This window comes from Triturus cristatus, chromosome 12 (assembly GCF_964204655.1).
Source record: "Triturus cristatus chromosome 12, aTriCri1.1, whole genome shotgun sequence".
In the NCBI taxonomy this organism is placed as follows: domain Eukaryota; kingdom Metazoa; phylum Chordata; class Amphibia; order Caudata; family Salamandridae; genus Triturus; species Triturus cristatus.
In genome coordinates this window covers 91,226,465-91,251,409 of record NC_140595.1, presented here as the reverse complement: position 1 = coordinate 91,251,409, position 24,945 = coordinate 91,226,465, and the positions used below count along the sequence as shown (strand labels likewise).

The window sequence follows — 24,945 nt, the reverse complement described above, 5'->3', positions numbered from 1 at the left end:
CCCCCCCGTCACCCCCCCCCTCCTCAGCGCCTTGAGACCCTCACGGGTAAGTAGCGCGCTTTACAAGTACCCTGATTGATTGATTGTTGCCAACTATATGGCTGCTGTGAGCTTGAGGGTGGGTGGAGTGCCTAAAGTTTTCTGTTGCTGCTTTGATTTCATGTGATTTAAGGGATTTCCTGTCCTAAAGGATTCCTTGTAACAAAAAATGATGAGGAAGGTACAGTGTCTTCTTAAGGATTTTTGGGGACTCTAGAAAGGCATATTTTGGGGGTCCCTGTTCAGAACAACTTTGAATGTTTATAAACCAATTTTCTGCTAATTCAAGGCGTGCCAGGAGTCCAAAGAATCCCTTAGATGGCACTGGATATGGCAGGACAGAGGCAGAGTTGAGCAAAAAGGGCGAGGTTGGCATACAGAAATAGGCAGAGTTGAGTGAAAGTTCACTTTCCCAGCAGGCCCTTTGGAAGATGGGGACACTGGCAATTGCCCCCTTTACCCACGCCTTAAAAAGTCTCTGGGCAGAGAAAGAGAGAGACAATGGTGTTGGTGAACGGTGTGGATCAGTGATGCTGAAGGAAGGCCAGCAGATACAAAGGTAATGGAAGCGATGACTATTTTTTACATTATACACCAGGGTCGCCGGAGAGGCGAGGGGGGCTTCTGTTGACACACTTTTGTTAAAAGACTTGGGCAGAAAGGGGGACCTGATGACCTTGGAAGCTACCGAAAGAACAGATGATGGACGAGATGCTGAATTAATCAAACATTCACTCCCAGTCACAGATCGGGGATAAATCCATCGTTTTTTGCATGCCACACCATTCCAGTTTAGACCCAGCCATATGCAAATCAGTCTTGACCCTGTGCATCATGGGAACAAGCCAGCCCGAACTGCCAGACCAGGTCCTCCCTGGACCAGAGAAGTATCCTGGGACCGGTTTCGGGGTAACAACCCTCATCAGCCAGGCTAGCTTGTATCTAGTGGAGTAGCGAGCAAGGGACCCACGTCTGGGCAGACCCTTCCCACTTAGGGCAACAAACGCAAAAAGAACAGATGATGGACGGAATGCTGAATTAATCTAACATTCCTTGGAAGCTGCAGCAACTTTTTGTCCAAGGGCAGTGGTGAAGCTGTGATCATCAGCACAATTCTGCAGAGCGGGCACCGCTACTAGGCATGGCAGAGGGGTGCCATTTTCAGGCCTTCTCCATTCTTATGAGTGTGGTACATCATGCAGGACTATGTAAATTGCAGAATAAAACACCTTCAAGGATAATACTCAGTACAAAGCGAATAGTTTTACCTCTTCAGAGATAACAAGACCGATGGCACTGAGGGTATCGCCTGGGTGAAAGCTGCGATAAATGCAGTCCACCTTCTCCAAAAAGAAATTTGCCAGCTCTTCACATTGTAGGCTAGAGGATATGGTGCTGCCTAAAGCAGAGAGGGATGTAACAAGGTCCTTCAGAAGAGAGAATATTGTTTTACTGGGATTATTACTCATGGTAATCAAATTTGAGTAGTATGCAGCCCTAGTTTTGCGGACCAGTTTGTGATATGCCTTAATCGCATGCCTATATTGAGTTTTGGCCTGAGGGTCATAAGATCTCCTCCAGGCTCGCTCCAGGACCTTGCAGTTTTTCCTGGCCAATATCAAAGACTCACTGAACCAGACATTGGTCCGTGTACTTTTAGAATGTGTAAGCTTGAGCGGAATGCATGTATCCAAGGCTCCGATGACCCAGCCATGAAACAGCGCATCAGACTCTTCCATATTCAAGAATTTTCCTGAATTTTGCCGGGTCTTGCTGCATTGGTAACTGTACATGAGCCTCGCCGCCATCACCGGAGCCCTGCATTCAAGCGTGAACCTTATAAGAGTTTCCGTGTCACCAAGACCTGTCTGAGAATAGAAGAATCTGTTGAGTCCATGACGGTAAATGCTATGGAAGCGGGTAAATGGGCATGGAAGAGAGAAGAGGGAAAGCAACCTATCATGTTGAGAGTTAACAGAGACAGAGAGTGGGGCAGACCTGTGGTTACACTCAGAGAGTGTAGGGGGCGATAAAGTCCATCCTGATGAAGGACGTTGGAAACAGCCGAGTTACAGACCAACACGTTGTTGAATGAAGTATAGTAACAGGTGGATCCAACATGGCGTCATGGATGGGAGAGGGATTAGTAACTCAGAAGGGAGCAAAAAGGTGTACGATGGTGAAGGGGGTAGGAGACGGCATGGGTACAATCCTGGCTTGCATAACTGGAACCAACAAATAATTTGCACAAAATAGACTTTTCGCTTGGCAGTCTAGATTCATGAAGTCAACACACATACCCAAGTATCCATTATGGACCAATTTCTTCAAAATATCCGCTAGCAGGGTTGTGTGGCGAGAGTGGACTAACCAGCTGAGAACCTCATTGCCACCACCTTCCAAACCGACTACTTTTCCTTTCTTTTTAATTTACAATGAGGTGAAGTAGATCTTTGGTCACTCTAAATTGGCAATGTCATCACCTTCGTTTCTCTACTCTGGAAAGGTCTTTTCCTCTTTATTTTTATCCTGTTAGAAGATGCTAGACTCCTCCTCACATTTCGTCTACTCTTAATTCAGCCAACTCCTCTCCCGCTCTCTGCCTCAAATGTTCTCCACCAGAACATTTCATGTTTTATATTGAAACCTCTTAACATTTGTTTCCTCAAAAATCTTTCCTCCTTCCCATATCTCATTACAAGACCTCTTTTTATTTTAATACTTTTTGTCTCCCCACTTACTCCTTGTAGCTTTTGTTTGCGACAGAAAGAGAAAACGGACTACCACAACCTAAGTATAATTTTAAATTCTTTTGTAACAAAATGTGATGGTTTTTAAAAACATTTTTTTTTTATAGACAATTGTTAATAACTTGGCTTTGTTACTCCCATTCAGATTCCCACTACAATTGATTCTTTTTTTTTTTTTTACTTAAAAGGCATTAAGGTTTTCTTCAACTTTTCCAAGACTGAATGACATTAGGTTATTTTGTTCATTTAGTATTCACAATTTTTTGGGGAGGGGCAGCAAACATAATCCCATTTCATGATCACAAACACAGAGCGCCTGGGCCCTCGGCTTTCAATAATTTAACATATAGCACTTGTACTGTGTATTGTATTGTTGTTTATACAGTGCTTTCTATATCCTTTGCAGGACCTAAAATGCTTTTCGGGTTGTTGAATAAGTAGTTACTTCATATTTATCAGTTATATAGCACTACACAGCCTAAGAATATTACTGTAGCACTCGTTATTTGCTGAATTCCAAAGTACCCCAAGTATACCCTTACTACGTGCACCCCTTTGGCATGTCACCCTTTTAGGTGGCGGTACAGTGGAAAACTTGAACAACACACAGTTACCTTGAGCAGATGACCTCGTTGTCAGAGCTGTGTTGTTCAATCTGCCACCCTGCTAAAACAAACACAATAGTCATTGTTAGCTTAGTATCTTCCCATTTTAGGATGGGATCCAAAGGTCAAGAGATAAGGCGTAAAGCTGAGAGTCTGGTACGAAGCTGGGGAAGAGAGAGCAAACAACAGATGTGATGATATAACCTATATATATATATATATATATATATATATATATATATATATATATATATATATATATATATATATATATATCCAACACACCTCCTCCCAGGGAAAGAGTGGAAGCCACACGGGGGACAGTCAGGAAACAATTTAATCGGGTAAAATCAGCATAATGCATTTCGGCCTTCACTGGCCTTCATCGGATGCTTCAAATGTTCAGGTGGCTCTGAAACAACAAATTTGAAAGTCCTGCCACTTCCCCATTGGTGGGGATCCGCTCCGCCCCCTTTCCCTCGTGCTTGCTCACCAACACCGCAATTTGTAGAAACTGCAGGTCCCAGGATGCACCAGGTAGGTGCTGCAGGGGGGATAGACTGTCCAAGTGGAATGGCGGTATTGGCAGGGCATCCCACGTTGTAACAGATTGCCAATAACCTGTTTCAAATAATTCCGCTATGTCTCCTTGTGTCCCCAAACACCGCTGCAGCCCCGGTGTAGGGCCGACATTTGGTGGTGACGGCAAAGGGACACCCATTAGAGCGCGCCCATTAAGTAAATTTGTTGTTCTTTTCTATTGTTCAACATACATTTTAATCTTAACTAGGAATGCATTTCTAAGCGCTATCTTATTTTTAACAGCATTAATCAGATTGGCTTTTAAATAACATTTTTCAACACAAATGTTTTAATACTATACCATAGAACCAGCTTATGTTGTGATACTTGCATCTTGATTTCATGAAAACATTTCACACCCTAAATCAATACACCAGACCACACAGGTTTTCTACAGAAACATCCTTCCTTCATAGAGTCCTGGTACATTTTCAGGTCAACCGTGACATAGTGTTCCCTTCTCCACACTGGATTTTAATTGCTGCCCTTCGGTTTCACCTTATAAGTATTATTAGTAGTGTATCAACTTTAGTAACAAACATCCTTTCACCTGAAGGGATGTTTGTTACTAAAGATGGATGCACTCCTGAGAAACAGGCTTTCAAGACTCAAGACCTGGCTCTTCATCTGAACCGCACACCCCCTCAGTGCCTTGAGACCCTAATTGGTGAGTAGTTGCGCTTTACAAGAAACCTGATCGATTAAAGACTCCAGTTGCTTTTTGCGTGGTCTCCTTCATTGGAGAACGTTTGCTGGTTTCCTTCTTCCAGGGGGAAGCCTCTGTCTGTTGCCTTTCGCCTCTACTGACCCCCAGATCTGATCCACGAGGCAGCCACGAGAACAATGCCACATTGCAGTGCGGACTGACAGTTCCTACTGGAGCATGACCAAGGCTCATTGGCATGTGCTGGTCTCTATCTAGACTGGTGCAGTGGGCAAAAAGCAATGTACAGGAATGTGGTCCGGACGATTACCATTGGCTAAGATTAATTCAGGCATTCCACGCATCACCCTTTTGTTTTCCTTAGGGCAGGGCACTGAGTGCAGCGAGTATGCTCAGCCATGGATTCTGTGCTCACTGTGCACCAGCAATCAAGCTGCCTCTCCAAGATGAGGCCTAAATCGACCACATCCGGTCTGGGCTTGTTTGTGTACATATCTGGGTGGGACCTGGCTTCGCTGTTTGTGCAGGAGTGTTCCCATTGTGACAGGACCAAGGCTGATTTGTAAATGGCTGTTCTCTCTCTAAAGAAACATAGAGGGCAAAAATGATGGACTGGAATGAAACTTGAGTAATTATCATAGACTAAAGGCCCGAATATGACCCTAGTGGTCTGGAAACCGCGGTCGCGTTTTGGCGGTTCAACCGCACGCATATCTGGTAGCCCAACCACTGGATTACGAAGCAGGCAGCAAGACTGCCTCCACCGCCAATATCTGGGCTCCTGCGGCAGCGGCTGGAAAGGCAGAGGCGGTCAATGGAGGCGGTGCCTGCATTGGCACCACCGTGCGCATTATGACCCAACTGTCCAAAGAACTTTTCTTGCCGGGGCGACCGCCATGCGAGGGTCAGCATAAAGGCAGGTTTTGGGGTGAAAAACTGTCTCCAGGGCCAATATGCCCTTGAGATATGCTACTGGTGTCATCTGAGTTTGCCCCACGCCATTGGGTCGGTTGCGTGTACCGTTTCTCTTGCAGAACGTGCTGCAGCCAACAGTGCACCCGTCTAACTGGAGGCAGTGCAGTATGGCCGGCAACGGCCTCAGACTCTGAAGCAGAGCCGAAGAGAGCCACCGCCATTTCTCCGCAAGACACACAATGCCAGCCCCACAGTGAACTCCTGATGCGGAGGGTGAGATGCTGCTGGCTTGGCGGCGTTTCATGGAGCGCCACAGCTACGGGCTGACGGTCCTCTCGCCAAACTCGTAATCAGGCCCAAAGATTGATTCAGGCATTCCACACATTACCTTTTTGATTTCCACAAACTTTACACTAAGTTCATCAGCTCATGTGTCCAGATTAAACGAAATAACTTTATTGTCAAGACTCTAGGTTTTAATGATACTGCCTTGCAAGTTTTTCTATTCACATACCCCCGGAGAGTTGGGGTGGGACGCACCAGTTTTTATGAAAATGATTCCTGTCTTTGTGGTCTATTGCGCTCTTCAACCTCCAGATGTCTCTGCCACCATTACTGTCCTTGCATGTTCCCTAAGGTACGGGGGAAGCAAGTGGGCTTAGGGATCACACACTGCGGTATGCATGAGCTGGGCTCCCACAACTTTAGCTCTTTCTGTGCAGGCTATGCTACCTGTCTAAGCCGGTGTTGGGGACATCCCAGGAGTCTAGAGTAAAAGCAAGGGTAGATTTGGGGGACCCAGAGTATGGATTAATAGTGGAAGGGTCACTAGACCGGGCAACTTGTACTTTTTCTTAGGTCTCTGTTTAGAGGAATTATTAGCTATATTTCATCTTCTTCTTGAATATTTTGTGTTTTAAATTTAAAGGGACTTAAATGTAATCACTCGTAACAACTGTTGATGTTCCTCAAACCTCGGCAGACATATTTGGCAAACCTAATTCACCACAGACAGAGTTGTCTAAAACCTTTAACATGCCTTACTGGTTCTGCTTTGACAATCAACTTAAATGTGGATTCTGAACTCAGCTTACTGAACAATAAATTCCAAGCTGTTTTATGAACCATTTTCTTAGAACTCCTTCACAAATTCTCCCCCAATACCCTTTTGGCTAAGCTTCTCCTGATATCCCCATGTGCTCACAGAACCTCTAATGAGGGCATCCAACGTAACCTTTGTCAGACCCTCTCCTGATGCAGCCTTCTTCTAAACACCCTACGCCCCCTCATCCCCAGATCCAATCTCCAAATAATATCAACTTTCCCTGTTCTTCTCAGAAGGCCCACTTGCTCTTTCAGGACTTCTCCTAAGGTCCCTTCCTCTCTTAAGCCCACTTATGATGCTTTCGCAAATTGAGTCGTTCCTGAAACCCACTTCCTCGTCCAGACCTTTGCCTGATGCCCATTTCTGCTCGCAAACCCTCTTCTGAGGCCTTTTTCTCCCCCAGGACTTCACATTATGCCTCCTTTTTTGATGCCTTCTTCCTCTGCACTTTTTATGATGCGTCTTCATAGGCGCTCTATACTTGCATCCTATCCATTTCCTCTCGTGATGTCCTCGTATTCCCTTATGATACCATCTGCTTCTTGCACAACCTCTTCAGGCCCTATTAAAATTATCTCTATTGGCATATACAAGGGGGTCCAACATTGGACCAAAAGGAATAAATCCTTAACAGATTTTCAGGACAACAGCTGTCTAGGGAAAAGATCCATTTTGATTTATTGTAGGAAAGTGCCCTATTTGTATGGTCGCCCCCTAACGTTTAGCCCCAAAGCTGGTGGTTATGACTCTGAAAGTGCACTGGAACCTGCTGCCCAGGTCCCAGTGCCAGTGCTCTCCTCCTACAACTGATCTGTGTGACTTGGTAGCCCCAACTGGCAGAGGGCTTTAACCCCCCTTATAAGTCCCTAGTATATGGTACCAGTGGAACGCAGGGTATGGGTGTTAAGGGGTCACCAGTGCCTGATGCACTGTTTGTGCCTCCTTGAGTGACCCAAGTATACTACTGACAACAGACCTGCCATTGCAGACTGCAGGAGCAGTGCAAACTGCTTGAACTCGACTTTGCCCTCACCATGAGTGACAAAGGTAATGCACTATTTTTAATACATGTCACCCCTACGGAAGGACTCCTAAGCCAAGGATGCAGGGTGAATTATATTAAAGGTGTGGGCATGTAAGTGCAAGCTTGCATGCCCCTATAGTGGCCTTTACCATTAAAGGATACAATAAGTGATAGACAGTCCATAAGATAACATGGGCTGGCACCTGGGAAAACCCAAGGTTGGCAGCTCCATTATGGTACTGCCTACATATGTCGTGTTTGGTATCAAACAATGTGCCTCATCATCACGGACACAAATCTCGTGTCGCGCACGATGTGGCATGCACCCAGGTGGCCACCTTAAAGGTGGCCCACCTGGTTGTCCCTAGCCTTGCCTGTGCTCTGTCTGCCAGCCCACACTTGCTGCTGCCAAGACAGGAATCTGACCACCTGCCAGAAGGTGCGAACTCTCCAGGAGTCAGAAACAATGACCTGGACGGGAAGGAGGTCACATTTCCCTCTCTGACAGGATGGGTAGTGAAGTGGCACATCAAGATGGTGAGCTTCAAAGGCTGCAACCCCTGTGATATGCAACCAGGGTGCCTCCCAAAGCAGGAAACAGCCCTACCCTTGCCCCCAGGCACATTAGCACCCAGGCAGGTGGGAAATTAGGCATTCAGGAGGTGTACACCCCCAGAAGGCCAGCCACACCTCTAGGGTGGGCTACCTGGTCTGTACAGCTAAAAAAAAAGACTTCTCCCATTTTTAAAACTGGTAGAATCGTGTGTTCTGGGTAAAAAAGGTGACCTACACCCCCTCATGTGGTCACCTCAAGAATGGATTAGCCGCTGGAGCTAGTAGTCCATTGGCCACTTGCACACACACCCCTAACGGCCCTAAATCTAAGATTTAAGGGCTACCCCCGACACCAGAACCTCAGTTCTGATCCGACTTACAACAAGGACAAAAGAAGAGACTTATATCTGCAACAACAGGAGCTGAAGAAACCAACAGCACGACTGCGACTCGTCCTGGACGAAAGTTCAGTTCACCCAGACAGAGGGAACCTTTTGAGAGCCAAAGGCATCACCAGACTTCCCTGGGCTAGTGGGACTAGTCCCCTACAACCGAAAATGATGTACCCGAACCAAAGGAGCACTGGTCATCGGGCCCTCCCAGAACTAGATGGTCCAGTGCTTTGTGGGAAACATAGTCCTGACCTCCAAAACGTTTCAGGCAGCTTCAGTGTTCCCCCAGACCTCGAATTAACTTTCTCCTGTGCTTGCAGCTGCCAAGGCATGTTGGTCACTAGTCCAGCAACCACCCCGTTTACTCGCCGCTGCATCTCAAGGGAACTCCGCAAAACCTTCATCAGACGTCAGCAGTGGCTTTGGTGTTGACTTTTTGCACCATGTTCCCGACTAGCATCGTATAAACAGTGAAACCAGCACCCGCCTCAGTACCAAGTACAGCCAGGACAACTCTGCACCCGGGCTTCTTGAGCCAGGTAAAAAAAGAACTGACAGTCGTGACTTGGTCCTGGGACCCGTATCACCATTATCCTCCTTGGGTTCCATGCAACTCGACTTTCAGGTGACCGATTGTCACTAGTGCTTTTTCCCATTAACCGCAACGATAACGTTTTGCAGTATAGTTTTGCACGTATTTAATATTGCTTCTAAAATCCATAACTCTGGTTATACTTATCTGATTCGCTTCATTTTGGGGTCTAAAAAATTATAAAAATCTTCTTTCTTTTTCTTAATTGGGTCAGATTACTTTTGTGCAGTGTAAATTACTTATCTTCCATGTTGGTACTCTGAAATGCTTAACATGTTCCTCCAGTGAAGCTCGACTGCTCTTTGCCATTCTACCAGGACTGAACTAAGTATTTATTAATGTGAATCCAAGGACCATCTTGGGGGTATTGTGAGAGTATTGCATAGTGAAGTCTAACCAGCATCACACATAATACTTCACCTTCCTACATTTACTGTAAGTTAATTTATCCATTAAGATATCCAGAAACTGTCCTGAATACAGAGATTATGGTCCAACGTTGGATACTCACTCCATGATGAATGAATGAATGAATGAATGATGGATTTATAGAGCGTGGACTCACCCCCGAAGGATTATCTCCGAACTATAAATGGAGGTTAAGAGGCCAGAACAGGCGATCACTTGTTAAAGAGTTCAGTTTTCAGGAGTTTCCTGAACTTTGGAAAATTCAGGCACATGCATAAGTGAACGGGGAGCGAGTTCCAGTATCAAGCGGCAATATGGGTAAAGGTTTGCCACCAGCTCGGAGTTTGTTAAACCGAGGGACAACAAGCAGAGCCTTCTCTCCTGAACACAGAGATCTGCTAGGTAGGTAGCGAACAAGTTTTTCAGCAAGGTATATAGGACCCCTATCATTGACTGTTTTGTGGACCAAGCAGCAGATTTTAAACGTAATTATTTTACGAAAGGGGATCCAGTGAAGGCGTCTCAGCATTGGGACAGATGCAGTTCTAGGAGGCATATTAAGGGCCAGACGCGTTGCCGTGTTCTGAACCACCTGCAACCTGTTCAGCACAGTGCTGCTCCCAAAAGGGCATTACAGTAGTCGAGGCAACTGACTACCAGGGCTTGAATCAGGGTCTTACATACTGATAAAGGGAGCAGGTGGAACACTCTCCGTAAGAGGTTCAACATATAGAAGGAGGTGCCTGAGGTAGTTACTATCTGATCTCTCATACATAAAGAGTGGTCCAGATAGACACCCACGTTTTTTGCCTTCGTAGTAGGGGTGGGGGCCGGCCCAACTCTGTTGGCCACCAGTCAGGAGATCACAGTGTTTGTGCTTTGCCGAACAGTAGTATTTCCGTTTATTGGCATTAAGCTGGAGAAAATTATAAGTCATCCAATCGGAAATAGCTTGCATACGTCCAGCAAAAAGATTTTTTGTCACGACCGATCTGTTATCAAACAAAAGAAGGAGTTTGGTATCGTCCGCATACGAAAAGGGAACAAATCCATGATCTCTGAGAAGTTTTGCAAGGGGGACCACGTACACATTAAACAGTGTGGGACTGAGACACAAGACCTGTGGCACCCCCTTCGTAAGAGGCTTAGCACAAGAACAAAAAGGCGCCAGATTAAAGGTCTGTGTGCGCAAACTTGAAAGCCATTGAAGGGTGGGCCCGCAATACTAGTTTTAATGAGTCTTTGAAGTAGCTTATGGTGGGCTACAGTATCGAAGGATGCGGACAAGTCCAGCACCACTAACGATACTGCCTTATTAATGTCTACGGAAAGTTTAATGAAGTCTGTGACACCTATGAGGGTGGATTCAGTAGAGTGTTTTGGTCTAAAGCCAGACTGTGAGGGGTCATGACATGCTTGGGATTCTAGATATTCCATAAGCTTCGAGTTAATATATCCTTCCAGAAGTTTTCCCAAGAGCGGAAGAAGTTAATGGGACAATAGTTTGATAGCTCTGCTGAAGGTGCACTGGCCTTTTTGCAAATCGGAAGCACTTGAGCTGCCTTCCATACATAGGGCAATTTCCCCTCTCTCAAAGATAGGTTTAATAAAGCGCAGACGGAACGAGCAAGATGTTTAGCTAATAAGGCAAACACTCTAGTCGGCATAATGTCGATGGGGGAAACGGACTTGGCTGTTTTTAGTATCGCCTCCACCGTAGAAACCTGCAAGGATGGAAAATTTGCTAAGACAGCGTCATTCATTCTGGGAGCTGAAAAGAGTGGAGTAGAGGTGTCTGGCGTGCCGGAGTCCCTAGAAAATTTGTTGTATATTTTATTTTTTCTTCAAAGAAATTGGAAATATTGTCACATAAGACTTGAGAGACGGGAATTTAATTATTGCAGGCAATCGGGGATGTAAAAGGTGTATAAGAGTATTACAAAGTTCCTTGGTAGAATTGCCCACTTGGCTTTGTTGTAAAGAGATACATCTTTTCCAAGCTCTCTTAATGTTTTTATGGTAGGAGGTTACAGCCATTTTGTAAGTTTCTCTGTCCACAATTGAGTTTTTTGCCAAATCTATTCCAGTTCTTTTTAATTAGATTTCTCCCTACAAAGTTCTGGAGTAAACTAGGCTGCATGTTTTCCTTGGTAGTTAAACTGTCGTTTCTTAAGTGGGGCCAGAATATCCATAGCTGCTATTATAGCTTGATGGAATTTGTTAAGCTTTGTATTAATATCTCCGGGTTTCTCAAAAGTAGGAGATCTAGACTCCTTTGAGAAAGCGTCTTCTGTAATCTTGTGCCATTGTCTCTTATAATTCCTAGTGGGAGGGATAGGGGTTCTAGCCAGTTGAATACTGTTAATTAAAAAGACGGAACAGGGGCGTCAGAGTGAATATGAGATGTGTTAGTAAGAAAAAGATCTAGGGTGTGAGCTGCAGAGTGGGTGGGTCCTGTATTAATCTTTTCCAAACCTAGAGAGGCCATGTCTGCCAGGAAATGGGCAGCATCCATGTTCTCACTGCTTTCAATATGAATGTTGAAGTCCCCTAATAAAAGAAATGTTTTGGAAGAGATGACGTGGGGGAGCAATACTTTCCATTAATTTTAAGGAAAAGTCCTTAAGCGGCCCTTGAGGACGATATACTAGGGCACCTTTCCAGGAATCCTGGGGTGTAATTTCAATCTTGAAAAAACAGATCTCTATTGTATCATCCAAGAAAGTATCCGTAATAGCAATTTTTAGAGATGATTTATAAACAATAGCGATACCCCCCCCTACTTTGCTTGTCCCTATTTGGATTGAGAATATGATCCTTTTCTGGGAGCGCTAAAGTAATAGCCAGAATAGAGAAGGGTTTCAGCCATGTTTCTGTTAGAAAGCCTAGGTCGGGAGTGGGAATTCATTAGATCCCGAATTTCAGTGGCATGTTTAGGCAAAGATCTTACATTTATTAAAAAGGCTCTCCAACTATGAGTAGGGCTCAAAAGAACCTGGTTACCTGGATTCAATGGGAAGATTGATTCAGGCCCAGAGTCGTCTAGAAGGCCTCGGAGAGAGTAAGTTGCACACATTCCCTTGGTCTTCCTTTAAGACTCTTGAAATGACAATGTTTTCAAGAAAACAGTCCTACCAAGTTAGGAGAGAAAACGTTTGTGTGACAACTATTTACGACGCCTACTGTGTTCGCCAGCTGGCTGATATGTTTGAGTTCGGCCACAGAATAGATATATCTAGGTAGGGGTCTGTACTGCAAAGGTCAGGGGTCCTGGCGACGGCTGGAGCCAGGAGCCCTACTCATACCTCCTCTGGCCTCTATCTGTACCCAGTGCCTTTGGCCAACTCCCAGGTATCAGAACAAACCTTGGAGTCTTACCTCAAGCTTTGTAAGGTCTTGCAGGAATGGGTTGGTCTCATAAGGCTCTTCTTGGTGAGTCGTCACGATGCCCTGCCTGAAACAGACATGAACTTGTCAGAATATTTGCTCAGCCTTCAGGAGACTTTTGTCAATTAGCGAAGACTCCATCATTACCTTGAAACTCACAGCCCTTCAAAGGCTCATTCAACCTCTGAGAGACCCAGAAAATTACCGGAATGACCACACTTGTGTTAATAAACTAGCACATCTTCCTGGAGACACACAAGTGTCAAACTCGGAGTCTCTTGGATTTTCCATTGTGGGTTCACACCCCAGAATCTACCCATTTAGCCCTTTTATGTGGTTGTCTCTGCATCACTGACACCGTCGGAGCTGAAGACAAAAGACCCTGGACATATAGACTAGGTTCTCTAGGAATGTATATAGGCTCACAGCACGCCTCACCTGGAATGCAATACTCACAGGTTGCCTTCATCTGCAACCAAAGCCCTTTTACACTCTCCCTGTAGTGCTGTCCTAACTCCGACAACTAACAGGCGAGCCACACCTGCTCCAGAAACATACGCAGCCATTGGAAACTCACAGAGGCTTCTGGAGACTTGGCCATCCATCAGATATGCCCTCCATCCAGCCCCATCAATGCCAGTGAGCTACACCCAGCAACACTCACACTTGCCAACACTGGTTTTGTGAACATTTGTCCCAGCTTGCACCCACCCTAAGCAACATACAAAACTGATTTCCCAGTGGCTAAGTAATGCTATCAGATTAACTCCTGCACAACGATTTGAATAAACTTAACTTCACTAATACCCATGTTTGTCACGCCATATATATACACTTTTAAATGTGTCATAATATTGTTGGAGGTATTAGCTCATTGGATTGAAAAGCTTTACACCATGGCTTCAGAAAATGTTGTTAATTACGATTCGTTCCATTGCTAACCCCTCCGCTCAGCGGTTTAATGACTGTACAGCTCCTCCATTAATGTGCGGCCTCTAATTTTAACATTTTTCAGTCGTGTTACACCTGCAGGCCATAAATTACTTTTGCAGCTCAGAGAGCAAGGATTGTTGTGCATCTGAAGCATGGTGCTGTGAGGTTTCCTAGCGGTGAAAATGGATGCGGTGTTCCACCCTGCAGCTGAATATAAAACATACCCTCAGCACTCACAACATCACTTTTATTGTGTCATGGGGCATTACATCATCAAAGATAAGGAAGAATAAATTAGGTACGGGTGAGGGTTATTGGGTTATAAATAGGGCATGGATAGCAATTGAATCTTTTTTATATTTTAAAGTGGATTTTAGACCAAGATGATGTAACGCCTCATAAGGTCATGTAGGCGATGCAGTGGTCAGGTGTGTTAGTGGAATAGGAATAACCCAAATCACTCCTCAGAGAGGAGCTATTCTTTGACCTAATACGTTTAAAGAACAATGGTTCAGGGGTGGCCTCAAAGGTCCAAAGCAAAAAAGGTGACCCGGAGCAGGGCACTGTTTGAATGAAATTAATTTTCAGAACGAAAATGGTGACCCAGAAGGGGGTACTACTTATTACATGTATGAGATTTAAATTCAGACAGGAGCAGAAAAAGATTTACAAAAGGTCATGTATGTCAGAAAATGACGGACATTTATTTGTCAAATGTGCTTAGTATTCAGGTGCTCACACATTAAGCGAAAGAAAGCGTCAAGTGAGTTTTAAAAAGACATCGCATTGACAACAATATAGTTGAACTCCACAAATAATTTATACACAGTGAGTGGAGTTCATGTTGTAGAGTGGTCAACGGCGTTTCGAACCCAATTAGTGGGGTTTATCTTCAGGACATAGGTGAGCTAGTTAATGGCGAAAAAAGGATCTGTTAATTCCACAGATACCCTCGGGTAGACTGATGGTAGTTCAATTCGTACCGGACGCTACCGGTTTCATGGTTTCAGGCCACCATTCATTGCCCGGTCGCCAAGATTAACAAAATTAACACTGCCATCGCGTATCTCTGCACCGCCCTGCAGTACAGATTCCTGAAAATTGCATCACTAATCGCTAAAGAAAATCTATGCCCAACTGCCAGACCTTCCACCAATTTCGTGCAAGCTCCGAGCACGCTATTCAAATTGAACTACCATCAGTGTACCCGAGGGTATCTGTGGAATTAACAGATCCTTTTTTCGCCATTTACTAGCTCACCCCTTCTGGGTCACCGTTTTCGTTCTGAAAATTAATTTCATTCAAACAACAGTGCCCTGCTCCGGGTCACCTCTTTCGCTTTGGACCTTTGAGGCCACCCCTGAACCATTGTTCTTTAAACATATTCTACTACCCCAGGTTCACATATTGGGGTCTCCCTTGTTTTATAAAAACAAATTCTTTGACCTAAGACACACACTAAGAGGTCAATGGCAAGCTTGCACTACTACAGAGCCATGCATGGTTGGCGGGGGCACTATAGCATTCCATACATATTGTTGATTATGTATTTTTATTTACTACACACGTAATTCGTGCAACTGCTGTGCTAACTATGTAAAACTATATATATATATATAAACATATCCTATTATCTTTCGTACACTTTGTTTACATACTGTCACTATGTATCTATATTTACCCCATATGCAACTCACGTAAATACAGCTATGCTAACTCTGTGAAGTTCTCTGATACACTTGGGTCTAGTTCGCGCTATACAAACTCGATAAATAAAGAAATAAATGTGTAAGCAGGGGTGGTAATAAATCTTACTGGGCAGAGTCCCTGCCTGCTGTAAAGAACGCTGTACAACCTGCTTTTTAGGTCTCGGCTGGCGTAGGCTGCGCGCATGCGCAGTCTCGCTGGCGAGACTTAATGTTTACGGGTATTTTTGGTAAAGGGCTTTAAGCCCCACCCCTCTTTTCCATTGGCTGGCGTCACAGTTTATGGTAAACGGTGGCCAGCCATTGGAATAGAGTTGGTGAAGACGTATTTGCTCGGCTTTTTGAGCCGTCCCATTTGGACGGGCTCGCCTGCCTTCCTTCTGCTGCAAAAGGTTTCTTATCTTTATGGGGCCAAACACATGGCCCGATAAAGATAAGAAACCTTTTAGCAGGCGAGGTCGTCCAAGTGGGACGGCAGAAAAAGCGAAACAAAAACGTCATGGCGAGCGCTTGTCTTTGATCTCAGCAAACAGCATGGGAAGAAACGTCACTCGGGAGGAAGAGACGGGCCGCATTCCCAGCCGAAGCAGCCCCGGAAAGCGCGTTAGTAAGCTGGTACTGATGCTTCATTGAAAATGCCGGAACACTGCTGCTTGCATGTCAACACAATTTTGCTGGCACAAAATCTTGATTTTCGTCCAAGGGAGACATTTTCTTTTCAAATAAGTCTCCCGCCAGTATCTCCCATGACTTTTTTTTGGGCACGAGATATGCCCTCATGTTCATCTGTCACGCAGCCTACTGACAAGTACATATTGTGACATTTTTGCTGGAATAAAAGTTATTTCACCCAACCGTCCCTGGTAGCTGAGGCAGGGCAATGTTATTAAAAGGGTAGCAAACAGCATGGAAAGAAACGTCACTCGGGAGGAAGAGACGGGCTGCATTGCCAGCCGAAGCAGCCCCGGAAAGCGCGTGAGTAAGATGGTACTGACGCTTCATTGAAAATGCCGGAACACTGCTGCTTGCATGTCAACACAATTTTGCTGGCACAAAATCTTGATTTTCGTCCAAGAGAGACATTTTCTTTTCAAATAAGTCTCCCGCCAGTATATCCCATGACTTTTTTTTGTGCATGAGATATGCCCTCATGTTCATCTGTCACGTAGCCTACTGGCAAGTACATATTGTGACATTTTTGCTGGAATAAAAGTTATTTCACCCAACAGCCCCTGGTAACTGAGGCAGGGCAAGGTTATTAAAAGGGTATCACAGATGGTTTAGGCATTAGTTACATTTAGTGAATGGCGGTGCTGTTACACATGTTATTTATAACAAGAGCTTTTACCTTCTGAGGAAACTGCTTATTTTTTGTTTGTTGGTGAAAGACACACGTTTGGATTTCCTGATTTATGTAACTTATTTTTCAGTCTACTTATTGAAACAATCATAATTGAGGTGGTAGGGTTTTCCCTCGATTCACTGATGTATTTAGCTCTTGCCATTTCATTTTGCAGGGGGGTTGACAAAAGATGGACCAGACTAAAGGGTTAAGTCGATTGCACACAAACTTACGTTTGATCCTAGACACTTCTATGAACATAGAGAGTACAATTAAATGATTGCCTGCTTTTTGTTTCAAATTGCAGAATGGGAGGTAGTGGTTCAATATTTGCTATTCTTCTTCCATGTGGCATTTGCACCCATGATTTGACATGTTTATAGTTTTCATAATTTGCGTTTCATAGTCTAAAACTAAATTATGAGCAGTTTTGAGTGCCTCCTTAGTTCTTGGGGTTCGTAAGGATTAGAACTAAAACAAATTGCTTCAAATAACCCCAGTACAGTAAACTCCAGAAACGTTCATGTCTGTAGGTATTGTCTAGAGCTGAAGAATACTCTCCACTATAGAAAATCTTCAGCAGAAATCTTGATGCTTGTGTGCCAGCCTAATGCGCTGCAAGAAGAGAGGGGGCATTTTATGATGGGCAGAACAAAAGTGCATTGTATAGAGCCCCACCACTTAAACCATTAATGTTCAACACGTTCCAGGGCACCAAATATCAACTCTCATCCAGAAGCATTCCTATTTCTTCAATAATCTGGTTCAGGCTCGTCCCTAAAATAAATAAATAAATATATATATATATATGTGTGTGTATATATGTATGTATATGTGTGTGTATATATCTCAACAAGGGTGCCCAAAGCATCAAGAAGGCACTCGACTGCACCCTCGCCTTCAGGCATATCCATGCAGCTCACCGGATTTCACCATTATCATAATTATTGCCGACGCGTTTCAAGGCATTGAGCCTCTTCTTCCTGGGCTGCCGAACAAACCATCGGAGACTCGCATAATTGCATTTGCTGACTTTTATTTATTTCCATGACCCCCCATGGGCGTATGCTTAGTGCAGAGTCCTTGGTGCATTGTGGGGCGAGGAGTCTCAAATGCGAGTAATTAAAACTTTCAGTAAGTTCCGATGTGCAGTTCATATTAAAGCATATTTTTCTTTTAGTAGGGTTAGGATCCTTACGGTGAGCTTTTCTCCGCATATGGGGCGCAGTGCTGAACGGAGTTGATTCGTTCATCTCCAAGCCTCTTGTTAATTGTCCAAGATGGTGCCCTCTCCACGGCAGGACGGCCGTGTAAGAATATCTCAACAAGGGTGCCCAAAGCATCAAGAAGGCACTCGACTGCACCCTCGCCTTCAGGCATATCCATGCAGCTCACCGGATTTCACCATTATCATAATTATTGCCGACGCGTTTCAAGGCATTGAGCCTCTTCTTCCTGGGCTGCCGAACAAACCATCGGAGACTCACATAATTGCATTTGCTGACTTTTATTTATTTCCATGACCCCCCACGGGCGTATGCTTAGTGCAGAGTCCTTGGTGCATTGTGGGGCTAGGAGTCTCAAAGGCGCAGTGCTCTTCATGAAAATCGGATTGCGAAACGTGACACTACTCACCAGAGTATGAAATAGAAGCATTAAATCAAATGTAAATTCGAACTTACTTAAAGTTTATTGCTGTTTGCATTACGGACTTCAAGCCCCAGAAATCACCAGTTGACATTGCACTTAGCTACGCTCACCTGGGGGGTTTGTCACAATAAAAGAGCCGGAAATGAGCAATGCAAGCCTTTGAGTTTCATTTGAGCAGCCCAGGAAGAAGATGTTTTTACATCGAAACGTGTCGGCAAGATTAATCAAGTGAAACGTGGATGCAGTCCGGAGCAAAGAGCTGGATAGCAGGGCACTGTCGAGTGCATTCCTAAAGCTGAGGGCAATTTGGAGAATAATATATATATGTGTGTGTGTATATATGTATATATGTGTGTATGTATATGTGTGCGTAATAAACACATTTTGAATATCCCCTCCTGAGTGCTGCGTCAATGGTTTTGAGATATATATATTTGTGTGAATATATATATATATATATATATATATATATATTCACTGAAAAAACCATAGGTTTCACACATGTTATAGTTAGCTGAACATTTTACTGATAAAAAACCAATGAAATTCCCCCGTTATAGTTAGTGCAGGCAACTATAACTCACGCGACCGCAATCCTCTGCTGATGCTAATACTGTATTTAGACAATTATTTGCCCATGTCTTCTTCCATTAAATTTTAGCTATACATATATTACAAATATTTTTTTTTCATAAAGACACATATGTCATCAGCAGAGGATTGCGGTCGCGTGAGTTATAGTTGCCTGCACTAACTATAACGGGGGAATTTCATTGGTTTTTTATCAGTAAAATGTCCAGCTAACTATAACATGTGTGAAACCTATGGTTTTTTCAGTGAATTTGCAAGGTTTTTTAAATGCTAATTCCTAACTATAACGTGTGTGAAACCTATGGTTTTTTCAGTGAATTTGTACGTTTTTTTAAATGCTAAGTTACTTTACGCCATTCGTGGCGTGCGCGCCCACTTAACGCAGTTCGTTCCGTGCGCGCACGGTGCGCTTCGCGCACCGTGCGCGCACAGTGAGCACGCGGTGCGCTTCGCGCACCGCGCGCCCACTTTACGCAGTTAGTGCCGTGCACGCTGGGTAAGCACGCGGTGCGCTACGCGCACCGCGTGCCCACGTTACGCTGGATGGGCCATGTACGCACAGTGCGCTTCGCGCACCGTGCGCGCATGGAGGACATATTATGCGCTTCGTTGTGAAAGGTATTGTTTGATTTTTTGTTGTGCTATGGAAGGGGTGATAAGCCATGCACAAATGGTGCCCTTCAGGCTCCATTTGTACACGGGGTGTGGAGAATATGGATATTTTTTTTTTTTGCAGTTTTTTTACCGTACGCGTACGGTAAGCGTAATCGGCGATTTTTCGAAAAAAATTAAAATTGCATTTTTGCCCTTGGGGGTTCTTTGAGGACACCTCCATCAAGGATAGGTGGTTGGGAGCAGTCTAAACAGCCCCTTTATATGTTTTTTACATTTGTTTTTCTTCCACCCCCTCAGAGTGCAAGATAGAAAATGGCTGCTGCCGCTTCCTGGTTTCGACCGATTTGAATGTTTTCTAAGATCTAACAGCCAATCAGAATCGCGCACGTCACCGTACGCGTACGGTAAGCGCACGGTAAGCGCACCGTAAGCTGGCTCAGATATATATATTGATTTAAATGCTATTTTCTCAGGAACTACTGAACAGATTTACACCAGACCTACAAAAGGCACTTCCTTGACCTGAGGACTACCTCTCTGCCAAATTTCAAGTAACTCTGTTCAGCCGTTCGGGCTGTAGCTGTGTCTAAAGGTCCTATGGAAAAATGCATGGGAAAAACGTGTTTTGGGACCCCCCTTTTTTCTCAGCCCCCGCTTGACGAATCCCCCCCGAGACTTTCAGGGTAGGAGCGGAGCGTAGCGCCCCACCTATTTTGAAAATTTCGCGAGGATTCGTCGACCGGCGCCAAAGTTATTCCAAATAGAATGTTGCGGATTTCCTATGGAAACGTGGTCCTAACTATAACTATCTACTGGCGACCGCCAGTAGATTATATATATATATATATATATATATATATATATATATATATATTTGAAACAAATATACTGCTTTCTTTATGCCAATTAAAAGAGAAAGTAAAATGTAGTTCAGCGAGGGCCAGAGGTCTGCCAACATGTAAAAGGAGAAGCTCCTTGTGTGGAGTAGGAGACACATAAATGTAATACTTTTTTTATACACATGTTATTTATCTTTATTTGATTATTCATTGGTTTATCGATGCCTTTTTGTGCATGTGGTCACATAAATGTTCAGTCCAGATAGCATTCATTTGTTTGTTTTGCATGTTTGTCATCTAGGGTTTGGAGCTCATTCCTGTCTTCTAATATAAGCATAGTAACTGTGTAGATGACGTCGGAGATTCTCGGAGTAAACTTGATGCCTCAGACCTTCTGGCATTTGTTTGCACATACTCTAAACAAGCATTGACAAAAGCTTGCATATTGAGTTCTGACTAAAATATTTTTAAAAAGCTTGCTGCAATTATACTATATGTATTCTTTTGTAAATTTCAATAAAAAATTGAAACACAAAAAAAAAAAAAAAAGCTTGCTGCAGTGAAAACAACAAAACCAAAAATAATTGCTTTCTGTATAAAATACATCTATGATATCAATTTTATGTGCCACTAGTGTACTTGGAGGTGTAAAATAGTCCCACGTGCATTGCAATGCTAGAATTCAATGAGGTGGAACAGTACACCAAAAGCCAACCACATGGAGTAAGATGAATACTTTTCTCAGTAGAGGCCACTCCCTCTATATGTATATTTTAAAAAACGGGTAACAATGGGGCTTGCAGACAGGTGTGCTGTCAAGATGGTCCTAAAATTGGCAATCCCTGGGTATTTATTTCAACAGTATTTTACTGGTCGATCATCTGTGTTGAGTACTATGAACATCCATATAAAAGATTCAGTAGCATCATGTCAGCTATTGACAAACTCTGTGGATTGTATCCCTCATCTAGTTTATTACAGACATAACGTTCTTTTGGGTCCTAAATTCATGTATCTAGGAAACCATTGTTTAGGTTGTAAAGAGCAATGTTCCTCAACATACCTGATAAATGATAACTAATGGACTTGGCAACATTATGCATTTACTTGAAACTGTTTGCACGCAGCACCATGGTATCCAGGTGGGCCCTAATTAACCTGGGAAAAATGTAACCCATGAACCACCAGACTTTTTCCTAGCCTAGTGTACCATATGTTGCTGTTTCTGCACAAAATCCTAACAGTCGAGAGGGAGGGACCCTTTGGGCATTTCATATCAATTCTGCAACTGCTCACCAGGAGTCTGGTGTGCGTGTAAACCATAGAACGTGGGATCTTGGAGAGCCCAGACTGGTAATAACAAACATTTAAAATGCAATAGGTCTCGCCTTTCATTAAGTTAAAGCTATTTGCTTTGCTATACATTACCATTAGCAAAGCAAAGGGCTTTAACTTAATCAAAGGAGAGACCTATTGCATTTTCAATGCTTGTTACAGTTGGTATCTGGGCAAGACTGCCAAACGTTTCATCCTTCAGGGGCTGATAAAAAAAAGCATAAAACTGAATTGGGGAATCCTAGAATTTATTATTTAGGCGCTTAGAGACAACTCAGTCTGTGGCGTGTGCTGCATGAATGATTGATTCAATAACATAGAACGCAGTGCTATCTCACCATGTATCCACCTGGCTGGCCTTCTCATCTGTACACGTAGACACGCTTCCTTCTTGACTCAGGGAGTTGAAGCTTCCTGCGGCAGAGAACAAAGGGTTGGTCAGAGGGTGAGCGGGAAGTTCACCACTTGCGCAGACAAATGACATGTTGGGTTACTCAGTATGTCATATCTAGGGCTACTGGAATCATGAGGCAGGGGAGGAACAATTTACGAAGCAAGAAAGAGAGATTATACAGCATAATTCAGCACATTACGAGATAGTATCACTTCATTATTTTGCTATTTTTACACATGTTGTAACACTCTCTGGTCAAAGATTTCATCTCAGTAGTTCCAGTTTAACACCCATATATAGCAATAAGCAACCAATAAAAATGAACAGTCAACCTTTACAAAGGGCCTTCCACTGTGCGGGCACTCGTCGCTACATTTTCAGTAACTTTTTATCAGTTTGAGCTAGAAATTTTAGTTTTGTTAAAATCTGCACATTATGCAACACTTACATTATGTGGCAAATACGGCACGTCCATAATTATGCAGAAAACACCGTTACTGCAGAATTGTGTAATTACAGTGGCCCTTGTCACCCCTCTTCCTGCTTCCCAAACTTAGGCTCACTGGATTCTGATCCAATTTGAGATGAGAAGTAAACTAGTCAAAATATTCTAGAGTTATTGCTTCAATATGACTTTACCCCAGGTCCATCCATTCCTTTCTAAGTAAGAACTGCCAGTCCAAGTGGAGGACCTAAGCTAATGCAGTATGTCCATTATTCTTCACCAAGACCAGAAGTTCACATGGCACCTAGTACCCCACTCCTCCTGAGGTTAGAACAAAAGCAATTCTCTCTCTTTCTTCTCTCGTAGGTTTCAGGACCGCTACACTTTTTCAGACCATGAAGACACACACACTGAGCGAATCAAGCTCTTGTTTTCTCAAACTAAACTGATCCTTAGTAACAAAAGCTGGACATGACGCTCAACATTACCAACCTACCATATCTAATAATCCTAAATATAGTCATTTCATTTTTTGGCTCTAATACATAAACTTTAGCCAGGTATAAATTTGGAACTGTGAATATATATTTAATGAATTAAACAGTATAAGTTTGTGAACTGGTTCGGGTAAATACAACCACTGAAGAACGAAAAAGGTACAACCAGAGTCTTGTGACAGAGAACATTTTGGGGGTGACCCCGATACATGTATTTTGAAGCAGAAGGTCCCAAAGGAATTGGTAAAAATCCAGAGGTAGTTTCAAGTAGCACTCAGGGAATGCTCAAATACTTATGGCTATGTGTCATGAAGAAAATACCACCAGAGACTAACAGATTTTCATATATAAGAACATTTATAAGCTAAGACGTTTAATAAGACTTGGACATACTTTATACAATTTACCAATATAACCAGTTGATTTGTTTATATAAGAATAAGAAAAAGAATGGGCGGTCGGTCTTTTTCTTGCCTGGGCCCCTTTTTGTGGAATTCTCTCCGCTTGTCACTACGTAACGAAACCATCTATGCGAATTTCCGTAAGTGTTAAAAAACGTGGTTATTTAATCAATAGTTCCCTTTCTTCTCTGTTCGTTTCAGGCGGCGCCGGGAAACCTCTGGGTAGCTGTGCGTCTTATAAATTTAAATAACAATAACAAACACACAACATGAACTGAATGAATTTAGAAATTTTGATTTGTTTACATTTTGTAATATGATACGATTTTAACTGGAATTTGGAACATAACTACCAGGAAAAAAAGACTTTGGCATCAACCAATAGCATGTGAATGACATGGCTTTCTAGTAGTGGGTGTATGATTGTTGTGGGTCTCACCGAGGATTCTACGCAAGGAGGACCCTGCATTGGCAGATGAGCAACATGGAGTCCTGCAGTTGTGCGAAGCAGTGATCCAAATCATGCTTTAAAGCGGAATTGTTTGTCTGCATTTCTGTAAGTAAAATTATTTTTACCTAGTAATAAGTTAATTCTCATTCCTTTTTTCAATATTAATTCACGGGAAATGCCTTTTTGTATCTGGAAATCCACAAAAATGTAAATATTTAATTTAACCTTAATGGCCTCTAGACTTCAATAGTGGCGCTCCTTTTTGGGGATAGCTTATGTAGATAATTTACTGGAGAACCGTGGATGAAAGCGTGGACAGCATCCTTTGTATCAGCTTCTCCCCTTTTTTAGGTCGAGCATTCAAGACCTCTTGTAATAATAAAAATAAATAATAAATACTTTAGTATATACTTATATGTGTATGTACCTTGTGGGCTCTGGAGATCAGCCCTAGGACTAGTCTGCTTCCGCTTAGGGACTGTTTTTTTCTGTTCAACTGCCTCTATTTAACTGTCTTGATAGAAAACGACCAGCAGAGGTCAGCAAAATACCAGAATTGCTTTAGAATTCTCTAGATTCCAGTCCATAGAAATTGTCTTCCACAAGCACCCGTAGAAAATAATATCTTTTTCAAATCTTGTATTTTCAGTGATATGACCACCGAAGGCCCTGATTTTATATTAAAAACAGAGCTTTGGACTATACCATTTCCTGTTGAAAGGCAATAT

General features: G+C 43.4%; 1 protein-coding gene across 2 annotated transcripts in view; it reads right to left on the bottom strand.

The window, feature by feature from the left end:
- MSTO1 (misato mitochondrial distribution and morphology regulator 1) overlaps positions 1-24,945 on the bottom strand; it is a 66,649-nt gene that overhangs the window by 37,257 nt on the left and 4,447 nt on the right. The window contains exons 3-5 of one of the 2 annotated variants that reach the window (XM_085636988.1): positions 22,368-22,443; positions 13,010-13,085; positions 3,404-3,452 (exon numbers count right to left, since the gene is read on the bottom strand). In XM_085636988.1, the coding sequence (XP_085493114.1) occupies positions 3,404-3,452; positions 13,010-13,085; positions 22,368-22,443 (201 nt within the window). Of the gene's footprint in view, positions 1-3,403; positions 3,456-13,009; positions 13,086-22,367; positions 22,444-24,945 lie in introns of both variants that reach the window. The other variant, XM_085636987.1, reaches the window with a different exon arrangement.